This window comes from Myotis brandtii, unplaced genomic scaffold, assembly GCF_000412655.1.
Source record: "Myotis brandtii unplaced genomic scaffold, ASM41265v1 scaffold78, whole genome shotgun sequence".
Taxonomy (NCBI): domain Eukaryota; kingdom Metazoa; phylum Chordata; class Mammalia; order Chiroptera; family Vespertilionidae; genus Myotis; species Myotis brandtii.
The window spans coordinates 263539-275784 of NW_005371131.1; the positions used below are offsets into that span (position 1 = coordinate 263539).

The 12246-nt window shown below is 38.0% G+C and overlaps 1 protein-coding gene across 1 annotated transcript in view; it reads left to right on the forward strand.

The window, feature by feature from the left end:
* The window catches only part of DMC1 (DNA meiotic recombinase 1), a 34438-nt gene that overhangs the window by 415 nt on the left and 21777 nt on the right, over positions 1–12246 (forward strand). Inside the window, exons 2-9 of the mRNA XM_005883195.2 lie at positions 1347–1438; positions 2251–2295; positions 3198–3344; positions 4126–4208; positions 4946–4998; positions 6257–6298; positions 8143–8215; positions 11187–11278. Of these exons, the coding sequence (XP_005883257.1) occupies positions 1388–1438; positions 2251–2295; positions 3198–3344; positions 4126–4208; positions 4946–4998; positions 6257–6298; positions 8143–8215; positions 11187–11278 (586 nt within the window). The 5' untranslated portion in view covers positions 1347–1387. The remainder of the gene's footprint in view (positions 1–1346; positions 1439–2250; positions 2296–3197; positions 3345–4125; positions 4209–4945; positions 4999–6256; positions 6299–8142; positions 8216–11186; positions 11279–12246) is intronic.

Below are 12246 nucleotides of genomic sequence, written 5' to 3' on the forward strand. Positions count from 1 at the left end.
GCTCCCCGCCCGGCCCCTGGGCGCCTGAGGCTGAGGGCCAGGGAGCCCTCCCGCGGTTCAGTCCCTCACTTGCTACTTGAGAAGGAGAGAGAACAACCTTTTCGTTTTTTTCAGGGGGAGAAGAAACGGGTGATTTTTGTTTTCTTCCTGGAGGACAGTCTGTGGAACTTTGGGGAATAATGTATATGGTTAACTGAGGGACAGGATCCAGGAGACCCCAGTGCACGGCCTCTCGTTTCCTCGGTAACTGGGCTGTGTAGGTGGCAGCAGCCACACCTCTCTCAGCAGTTTGTTCCCTTCTGCTAGGCCCCAACCCCCGACTTAGTGTTAAGTGAGGAGACGGAATAGACCCCCAAAGAAGGAATTACTTGGACCACATCTTATTCTAATAAATACGGCCATGGCTTGTAGATTCCTGAGGTCTTAAAACAACAGCTTCAGTGTTAAATGGCTGTTGGATTCTGTTTCTTGGCCGTAATGTTATCATATGCTCGGCCTGCACACTTTGGCTTTGTCCAGAAGGTCGTTAGGCTGCCTGGTCTAATTAGCATATTATGCTTTTATTATTATAGACCAGAGGCCCGGTGCACAGAATTTGTGCGTGGGTCGGGTCCCTAGGCCTGGCCAGCCATCAGGGCCGATGGGGGCCTTCCGTCGGCGCCGCCCCCTGGTGGTCAGCCCACGTCATAGCAAGTGCTCGAACCCCGTCCAACTCCCAAGGGGACACTTTGCATATTAGCCTTTTATATACATAGAGAGAGTAGCCACTGTAATTTTAAATCTTCATAAAATTAGTAAATACAAAATACACCTAATCTTCTATGAAGCAAAAAGATACATGTTACAAGAGAGCCCGTTCATAATTAACTAGCAGAAAGGTATTCATATTTTATGAGGAAAATAACATCTATCTATTGAGGGTAAGTTCTAGGAGCCAGGGAGGATACAGGAAGAACGATACAAGGTCAAATTCTTAGAGTGTTATTAACCTAAACATGAAAGGTTAAATAGCAGTATGCAATTCTAGATAACATTTCAAGATAACAAAAAAGATGTCAGACAGTCATAATTAGCTGTGCTAAGGAAATCAAAAGATATAAAAATAAATGACCAGTTTTGAGGAGAGAGAGAAGAAACTCAAATCCCCACCCCACATACATCCTCACGAAGGAGATAATGCCACATGCTCAGCAGAAAGAATATCGGCCGGCCAAGCCATTCCAAACTAAATGTTTCTCTAATTATCCTTCTGGACTTTGTAGTAAAATCCAGGAGGCCTCTGGGCAAAGAATTGTGTACTGTATAATCTATGACAACTTCTTAAATCATATTTCTTATTTTCCCAGAATTGGGTGTTGTTGTTTTTTTCTGCTGCTCTCCTTTCAGTATGAAGGAGGATCAAGTTGTGCTGGAGGAACCAGGATTCCAAGATGATGAGGTATGGCAAGAATATTGAAAGATATGCAGACAGTCATGCCACAAAAATGAAGTTCCCTCTGTTAGCAACGATATTTAGAAACTGAATAGAAATAAAACCTAGTTCTAGAGAGAGGCAATATTACAAATACGTAACAACTTGTTTAGCAAGGGGTGCTAAGATTAGCTACTTAGCAACTGGCATGGGATAACTGCAATAACTTAACAACTGGTATGGCCACACTGGTTCCTGTGCATACCGGTAACACATAGCAGAGGAAGGAGTGCAAGGTCTTGTGGGGAAGAAGGTTGAGAAAACATATTTTAAAATAGGTTAAATGTTGTTCCATTCCTGTAGGTGAAGGTCTTAGGCCAGTGAGGGCGAACCTTTTGAGCTCGGCGTGTCAGCATTTTGAAAAACCCTAACTTAACTCTGGTGCCGTGTCACATATAGAAATTTTTGATGTTTGCAACCATAGTAAAACAAAGATTTATATTTTTGATATTTATTTTATATATTTAAATGCCATTTAACAAAGAAAAATCAACCAAAAAAATGAGTTCGCGTGTCACCTCTGACACGCGTGTCATAGGTTCACTATCACTGTCTTAGACCATGACAAAACTGTTAGATTTTTCTACCTCTTTGGATGTTAGCTCTTCTAAGTATGTAACAAAGTGCTTGTAAAAGTATTATTGATCGTACCTCTGTCTGGAGAAGTGGAATTTTAGGAATTTGGAGTGACCATAATATTGAATTAACTCTTTAAAAGGTGCTAAACAATGTAATATGAATAATCAAAACTTCATTTTTTTCTGTTTGCTCTCCTTTAGGAATCTTTGTTTCAAGACATTGACCTGTTACAAAAACATGGAATTGTAAGTTGTTTTTTTTTTAATGCTGTGTGAAATTGTCCAATTCAGGGTTTCTCAGCCTTGACCCTATTGAACATTTGGGATTGGGTGATTCTTTGTTGTGGGGAGCTGTCCTATGCATTGTAGGGTGTTTAGCAGCATCCTGGCTCCTAACCACTCACTATATCCAGTAGCACAACTAAAATTTGTCCAGACATTGTCCAGTATCCCCAGGGGACAAAACTGCCCACGTTTGAGAACCACTGGTTCAACTGGAGGTATTCCAAGCTCTCTGCACCTACTGTCTTCATCAGCAGAAAATTCACTTCTGTGTCAGATTATTAGAGTAAATGATGTTTACAGAAATCCAGACTGCAAATAACAAACTAAATGAACTTCAACAGCAATTAGTTGATAGAAAACTTCTGTGACATTATCTTTTGAAGCCTCACATTTTATCTCTTTCGGTTAGATTTAGAAAATAGGAGCAAGAGAAAATTCTGGTCCTTTGGTGATGTAGTTATTTGCATTCACCAAGGGTAGAGGGGGAAAAATCCTTAAAAAATTAAAATAATATATTAGTAATGAAGTTTTGTAGAAGGAAGGAGCTGAACTGAGGGGGTGAATGTGTGATAAATTAGCTAGCTTTTCTACCAACAGACTTTTCTTTTGAATTCCTTGTTACATTGCCATGGTCCCACTAATATTCTTGGGAAATCAGGGCACAGCCAGAACATTTGGCCGTGTGCTGGGTATGTTCTACTCGTATTTCCAGAACATTTGGCTACATGGTGGGTGGGTTCCACCTGGTTGCTTGTATAAAATTGGCATCACGGTGGAAGGAGATGGACACAAAAGTGCATGACATACTATGGGAATTTTTCAGGCTGGTATTTTATCAATCTGCTCCATTCTTTTATTTACAGAACGTGGCTGACATTAAAAAACTGAAGTCAGTTGGAATCTGTACCATCAAAGGGATACAAATGACAACAAGAAGAGCCCTATGCAATGTCAAAGGGCTCTCAGAAGCAAAAGTGGACAAGATTAAAGAGGCAGCCAACAAACTTATTGTAAGCAAAATCCATTCTTTGTTGTTTTAGCTTAGAAGGGCTCTGTGAGTTTCTGTAGCCTTTTTCATTATGAACACTAGAAACCATTGTGGGAACTCTTATGTTACTATAGATCATAGTGTACTATTCTCCCCGATTAATTTCTGAAAGATTGAGGCAGGGTTAAGAGACCTAGAACACTATGAAGGTAATTATTTTTACTAAACTTTCCTTTTTGTCTCTCTTTATATTTCCTTTTCTTTGCCTTTTCTTCTCCTTTTTATTTTTTTTTTATATTCCTCCTCCTTATTTTTGTTTTGTCTTCTCAAATGTATCATAGCTGTTGCAATGCACTCAGCACCAAAGAAGTTACTTTCTCCTGGTATAGACCAATTGAGAAGAGAGCATTGGGTTAGAAAAAGACTAACAATGGATGTATACAGTTGAGATAGATAGGACCAAGAATATGCTCACTGTGGCAGCTGAGCTAAAGCTGAGCCAAACCCATACCTTGTAAGTGAGCCCACAAAGTGAGAAGTCCATGCTGCTGTCAGGCTTCTTGCAAAAACATATGCTTTGATTCAAGCTTTTCTGTAGAGCTTTTGGGGCCATTGAACCTAGGTAGGGTGGCTCAAGAGCCTGTATTCTTAAACATGACCTTGTGCTGCCTTCAAAGACAAATGAACTATACCTTATATCAAATAATGATCCTGATAACCAAGTCTATAGTTTTCGGCAGCATTTAAAATTAAAACCATCATCTTATACCCTTTTAAAACCCTTCCTTTTTGTCTTTCTGAAGGAGCCAGGATTCTTGACTGCATTTGAGTATAGTGAGAAGAGGAAAATGGTTTTCCATATCACCACTGGGAGCCAGGAATTTGAGTGTGTATCTCATATATTTTATAACCACTAAGCACAGTCTTTGAAATACTATATTTATTTTTCTCTATCTGGTTGTTGTTTCTACCAAAGGTAATACAAATAGCTTCTTCTTTTGAAATAGTTTTTTGTGTGGTTTTTTTTTCAAAAGGCAACTGTAGCAAATAAATTTTAAGCTACTTCTGGAAATGATTAAATTTCTTACAAGAACTTCAGACCAAAAATATATAGTTTCTGGAATCAGCCTAATTTTTTTAAATTAGCCTAAACTAAATTTTAAAATGATTTAAAAAATAATTTAACTTATCATTTCCTTTATCCTAATATCTACTTTTCATGTTTCTCGGTATACTTTTTAAAAATTGAATAGTTAGTTGATTTTTAGAAACATAGTTCCAGCACAATATGAAAAACCCAGTTAATAATAAGACTATTTAGTCAAACTTCAATTCAGCTCTAAAGACCAGAACTGAGACATAAGGCTTATAATGCCCATTTCCTATTGGTACCAGAAATAAGAACAGCAGGGCTTACAAGTTGTTCTGTTGATCCACCAGCCTTCACACAGTAGAACCTGTGATTTAACAGGTGGTGTACCATTTGTTCAGCCAAGAATTCCTGTTCCTGTTGAATAGATATAGATAGACAGATAGATGTAGAAAGAAATGATATTAATGCTTTCTCCTTTCTTGATTTCTCTGTTTCTGTTCTTGTTACTAATGCTTGCTTTCTATATCCAGTAAGTTGCTAGGAGGTGGAATTGAAAGCATGGCAATCACAGAAGCTTTTGGAGGTAAGCAGAACCTTAATATTTTGTTATTGGGGGAAAATTATACATATATGCGTATATATACACAAACATATGTATATAATTAAATAAACAACCAATAGTAAATTATATCTAATTTAGAACTTATGTTTAAATATCAGTTCTCATAATACAGGATTATTCTATGCTATAGTTAAAATATATTCCAACATTAATAGATGGGTCTTATTGACATTTTTCATTGTTTCATCTCTGACTTCTATAGAAGATAGTAGAATTTTTTTGCATTCTTTCAAAAGATAGTTGAATAATGAAACAGATCTTATTTCTAAGAAATGCATGTTGAGTGAACATAGTAGATTTTCTCTTCCCTGTTTATATCCTCTATTTTTTCTTCAAAACAATTCATACATAACTATATTACATACTATGCCTGACAATTCCAGTACTTGCAGCCCTGGGGGAATTAAATATGTTGTTTAGTTGATGTTTTTGTTGACTTAGAAAAATATATCTGGTTTTCATTATTTCTATTTTTATTAACTTAGTCTTAGTGGCTTATTGTCTTGTATATGTATTGATATTTGTGAGATGATTTCTTGACTTTAATCTGTGGGAGTTCAGTGGGCCGAAAGTGGTGAGAGTGCAAGTTTTCCTCCAGAGAGAATTTGCTGTTTTGGTGGCTACGGCAGTGATGGCGAACCTATGACACGCATGTCAGAGGTGACACGCGAACTCATTTTTTTGGTTGATTTTTCTTTGTTAAATGGCATTTAAATATATAAAATAAATATCAAAAATATAAGTCTTTGTTTTACTATGGTTGCAAAGATCAAAAAATTTCTCTATGTGACACGGCACCAGAGTTAAGTTAGGGTTTTTCAAAATGCTGACACGCCGAGCTCAAAAGGTTCGCCATCACTGGGCTAGGGCATACCACCAGTATGAGACTACTTCAGTTCCCCTTTGAGGATCTCAGTTCAGTGGGAGAACCCCAGGCTCTCCTATGGTAGGTAGGGTCTTAAACTCTCATTTATATGACTATTCCTAAGGAAAACTTTGTTTAACTTAATCTTTATCTAAAGGACAATTCTGTGAAAAAATACCTTTAAAAGTTATTTTTACTACTGGTATTCATATATGCAGAATCTATTCATGATGTGGTACTTTATGTGTAAAATTTGACACTTGGAAAAGAAAACTATACTCTGAGGCCATGTTTTATTATTTATGAAAATATCTAAAAATTAACTATGTGTTTTTGTTTTCTATATTTTCACAGAATTTCGTACTGGAAAAACCCAGCTCTCTCATACACTCTGTGGTAAGGATACATAACAACAGTAATAACAAAGCCCCAGCCAGTTTGGCTCAGTGGATAGAGCATCGGCCCTCGGACTGAAGGCTCCCGGGTTCAATGATGGTCAAGGGCACATACCACAGTTGCAGGCTCCATCCCTGGCCCTGGTCAGGGCACCTGCAAGAGGCAACCATTCAATGTGTCTCTCTCACATCGATGTTTCTCTCTCTGTCTCTCCCTCTCCCTTCCACTCTAAAAATCAATGGAAAAATATCCTTTGGTGAGGATTAACAACAACAAATAATAATAATAACAAAAATAATCATAGCTATCATTTACTAACTTGTGCCTGATACTTTGTTTATTTATTTTTAAATGTATTTTTATTGATTTTAGAGAGGAAGGAAGAGGTTAGAGAGGAAGAGAGATACATCAATGATGAGAGAGAATCATTGATTGGCTGCCTCCTGCACGCCCCCTACTGGGGATTGAGCCAAAAACCCAGGCTGCACCCTTGACCAGAATCAAACCCGGGACCCTTCAGTCTGCAGGCCATTGATCTATCCCCGTGATGGCGAACCTATGACATGCGTGTCAGAGGTGACACTCGAACTCATTTTTTTGGTTGATTTTTCTTTGTTAAATGGCATTTAAATATATAAAATAAATATCAAAAATATAAATCCTTTTTTTTACTGTGGTTGCAAATATAAAAAAATTTCTATATGTGACACGGCACCAGAGTTAAGTTAGGGTTTTTCAAAATGCTGACACACCAAGCTCAAAAGGTTCGCCATTACTTCCCCCTGGTGGTCGCCAAACCAGTTAGGGCGTGCCTGATACTTAATATAATCTCATGTAATCTGAACAGATTTACAAGGAAAATAAATCTCAGAGAGGTTAACTGCCCATAGTTTCACAGATACCAAAGCTCGTCTTTGAATGTGTGATGTGTGAGGTGATATGCTGCACTCTAAACACCTGTATGGAAATAGGGATGAGGTAAGTGGGTATATGAGTGTGTTGGTGGGGAGAGGGTTTCACTGACTCAATTTTTCCCATTCTATCTTCTATGTTGTATCTTCAAGAATGTCACAAAATCTATTGAGGCCTAGAATCCCGTGGAGTAAGGTTAGCCCTAAGACAGACTTAAAAATAACTTTTTCTAAAACAGAGTAAGTAAAACACCTCCTTTTGCACAAAGATATTATTGTGCATTTCTTTGACTTAAGTACAAGGGGCATGGCAAAATGTGTAAGAAAGGGATTCTGGAACCAAAATACCTGGCTTTATTCTTGACTCTACCATTAATAGCTGTGTGACTTGGGCAAGTTGCTTCACCTTCCTAATTGTCCCCATCAATAAAATAGGAATAATGATAGTACCAAATTTACAGTTTTTTTAAAAAAAATAAATGAAATAATGCATGTACTTAATGTAAAATAATTCCTTAGTATGAGCTACCACTACATAAGAAAGAAAATGCATTTTAAATTTTGACTAAAATTAATCAAAATATTAAATGGATTATACAGCATAAATTATATTTGTGATTATTTTTTGTAGGAAGAAAGTTAGTAAATTCTATTTATATTTTTTAGGAGAACTATCTTTCATGAATATTTCCTCTTGTGAGAGATGTTGACATTCTCTGTTGAATTACTATTCTTCTGGCAGAATGCTTTAATTTTGCCATTGCTTAGTAATATAAAAATATAACATGCTGATTAGAAACTAAAGGATCATGATTCTTTGCTAGCTTAACTAAAGAACTGCAACCAGCATAAATCCCATGTTAATTTATACATTTATTTGTATAAAGTGTATTCATTCCTGTTAATATTAATTAACTCTTAATTGCTTCCTAGTGACAGCTCAACTTCCAGGAGCAGGTGGCTACTCAGGAGGAAAGATTATCTTCATCGATACAGAAAATACTTTGTAACCTTTTTATTTAAACAACTTGCTGTCATAGTAGTGTGATATAGTACTGTTACTATAAAATAGTTTGTTTAAATATATCGTTTTTATAATCATCTCGGAAACCAGCAATAATGAGAAAAGCCAAGGGGAAAACAATTGCTGGTCAAGGTCTCAAATCACTTTTTATTTAAAAAGATTTCATTTCTCTGGAAGGATTTGCTGTGAAATTGACAAAACAAATACATGAGATTAAAATACATATTCATTTTTAATCCTCTTCTCCAAATATTCTATATAATAAAGGGTAATATGCAAATTGACCGAATGGTGCAACGGCCAGTCGCTATGACATGCATTAACCACCAGGGGGCAGACGCTCAATGCAGGAGCTTCCCCCTGGTGGTCAATGCACTCCCACAGGGTGAGCACCGCTCAGCCACAAGCCTGGCAGCGCTAAGGATGTCCGACATCCCCCGAGGGCAAAAGGGCACAGGGCAGGCTGAGGGACCCCCATCCCCACCCCAAGTGCACGAATGTTTTACACCGGGCCTCTAGTTTTACTTATAATTAGACAGAAGATTATTGACTCACTCAGAGTGTGGTCCAAAATAAGGAGAAATGTATGAAAGGAACACAAGCACAGAAGGGAAAAGGGCAGAACCTATTTAGATAAAGAATTTGTTTGAAGTGGAAGGTATTCCAGAATGCAAGGCTGGTAAGGTGATTTGGGTCTTAGACATAAAGGGCTTTAAAACCAGATGGATGATGAGTGTAAATTAGATACTTTTGCAATATTCTAGGCAAGTAGTGAGAACTTGATCTAGGTTGGAAGCAGTAGGAATAAAAAGAAAAGGACAAGAAATATTAGGGAGGAAAATTGATAGGACTTGATGACTGTATTTGGTAGACAAAGGAAAGGTGAGAGAAACCACACAAGGTTTTTTGTGTAGATAATGGGAGAATCATGATGCTAATGACAGAATTGAGCAGATCATGTTTCAGAGAAAAGGTGATTTTTCATTTTAATGTGTTGAATGTGAGGTACAGGAAGACATTCAAATGACAATTGCAAACATTGGACTCAGCTTAAGAAAGGGATAGGACCCAGAGATATGGATGTAATAGCCAAGGGGGCAAGAGAACTTAGAGAGAAGAGAGAACTGAGAACACAACTTTGGGGTATGCCAGTATTTAGAAAGAAGGACTTAAAAAGAAGAAACCATGGAGATAGAGGAAGTAGGAGGAAATCTGGATGTAAAGGATAAACAAAAAGAAGAGTTTCAATTATTTAGACTTAACTATTAAGACTCTCCTTTTCTTTATTCATTATTGTTTTTTGCATCCCAAATCTTTCCTTTATTTCTGTTTTCCTGGAGTACCTACTCAAGTCATTTTATCAGAAAAGTAATGAGGTGGTAAACTTGAGCTCTGGCATTCTGAAGATACATTATTTTGCTCTCACTCTTGAATGTTCATTTGGCCTGTCATATACAAATTTGCATGGTATATTTCTATCCTATGGGTATTTGCTCCCTCTATCCCCACCTCACAGTGTTTCTGGATCATATAAATCTCTAAATTTACTACCAAAAAAAACTCCAGTAGAAGAAAAACACCAGAGAACTGTTTGCAGAATACTTTATTTGGAAATACTGGGCATAAGAAGACTCTGAAGGAAATTTCTAACTTGGGGAAGGAGGGTGGAATGTTGTATAGGGCTGTAATGAGAGGAGCTCAGCTGGGCTCCAGCTAGTTTCAGAAATAGCTGTTTAAGGATGGTTCTTGGAGAGGGAGGAATTGTTCTTACAGATTAGAAACCATTGTTTGGGCAATTTGGATTTTATCAAGAACGGTAAAGAGAAACAGGAGCCAAGTCCTATACAAGAACGAGTAGGGAGGGACAAGGACAGACGAGTGCCTCAGCAGAATGTTTTCATTCTTTCAGTGTCTCTTACATGTATTTGGTTCTCTCTTGATATTTTTCTTTTTAATGTTTATATTTTGCCTACTTAATTATGTTTTATGCTTACCTTTTGGTGTGGATTATCTTATGACTTCTTATATGCACCATAATGCCTTGCATTGGTAATTTATGATTATGGTGATTTATTCCATATGGTGTTCAGTTAATAAATATTTGTAGATTGATTTGAACTTCCCTTCAGCATAAGCACAATTTTTATACTTCTGGTTACATAATAACCAAGTTTTGTAAACACTGACATGGTGAAAAATGTTTTTACTCATTTACAGTTTAGATAGATCTAAGTGATAATTAGCATCTTCCAGAATACCTTTGCAGGTACACTGAATTTGCTTTCCTATGAATTTACTAATTTCAGAAAATTAACACAACTCCTTAGAAGAAGGTTGGTAATTCCCTTTTGACCTTTGAAGTTACCTTTCTGACCCTTTGGTTCATGTAGTCAAATTTACCATTCACTGGCAAAACATGATTAATGGTGTATTAAGCTATTTCATATTGAACAATGAGAAGTATGAACAGAGTGAATTAATTCACTTTGAAGCAACTTAAATTATAATTTAGTGATATTATCTTCCTATACATCTATTATAGAATTGAGAACAAAAGAGATTCACAAATCTTAATATTTAGTTTTTCTCTGGTAATTGATTTGCCGCATATCCTGAGTCATTTGCTTAATCTCTGCCCTGTCCTCATTTGTAAAATGTAATATAGGCCATACAACTGGCTTCCGTGGTTATTGTAAAAATTAGATAATTTAACATTTAAATGTTTACGGCCTTATCATTTCTCTAACCATTATCACTACCTAAGGTATTCATTGAGGCACTTATGAAAAATAAAATGTGGTGTAGATTTGAAGTGATTATTAGTATCCTCCAGAATACCTTTGCAGGTACATTGTTTTGCCTTTCTGTTCATTTCCTTACAGTATTATTTTTTGTAGTTGTCTAAACTTTTTAAAAATTGCTTTATTATTTCCTTAATTTTGGCACCTTCCAGCCGTCCAGATCGCCTCCGAGACATTGCTGATCGCTTCAATGTAGACCATGATGCAGTACTGGACAATGTGCTTTATGCACGTGCATATACTAGTAAGAACCCCATGCAATTGGAAGTTTGGGTTGTTTTAAGGTTGGCAGCACTGATTTACTATATGAGTGATAGTCACAACTTTTTGACACTGTTATTTTCTCTTTTTATTTTACTTTTCTCCAAATTAATTTAGTCAGTCCACAAATTGTATCATCATGTCTGACTGCCAGCTTAGATATTAAAATGCCATGAAATTATTTCTTACCTTTATCTTTGAAATGGAGAGTAACATGTATAATGTAGTACTTGGCATGTATGCTAATGCAGAATATGAAGTCATCCTATATTATAAAAGCTAATATGCAAATCGACCACACTGTGGAACGACCAGTCACTATGATGCGCATTGACCACCAAGGGGCAAATGCTGAATTCAGGAGCTGCCCCTGATGGTCAGTGTGCTCCCACAGGGGGAGCGCCACTCAGCCAGAAGCCCTGAGCCGGGCTCACGGCTGGCAAACGCAGCAGTGGTGACGGGAGCCTCTCCTGCCTCTGCATCAGTTGGACATCCCCCGGTGGCTCTCGGACTGCAAAAGGGCACAGGCCGGGCTGAGGTCCCCCCCCTCCAGTGCACGAATTTTGTGCACCGGGCCTCTAGTCCTATATAATAAAAGGGTAATGTGCAAATTGACCCTAACAGCAGAGCGACTGGGAATGACTGGTCACTATGACACACACTGACCACCAGGGGGCAGACGCTCAATGCAGGAGCTGCCCCCTGGTTGTCAGTGTGCTCCTACAGGGGGAGCTCTGCTCAGCCACAAGCCTGGCTGATGGCTGCCAGTACAGCGGTGGTGGTGGAAGCCTCTCCCGCCTCCTCAGCAGTGCTAAGGATGTCCGACTGCAGCTAGGCCTGCTCTCTGCTTGCAAGTGGACATCCCCTGAGGGCTCCCGGGCTGCCAGAGGGATGTCTGACTGCCAGCTTAGGCCCAATCCCCCGGGGAGCGGGCCTAAGCCAGCAGGTGGT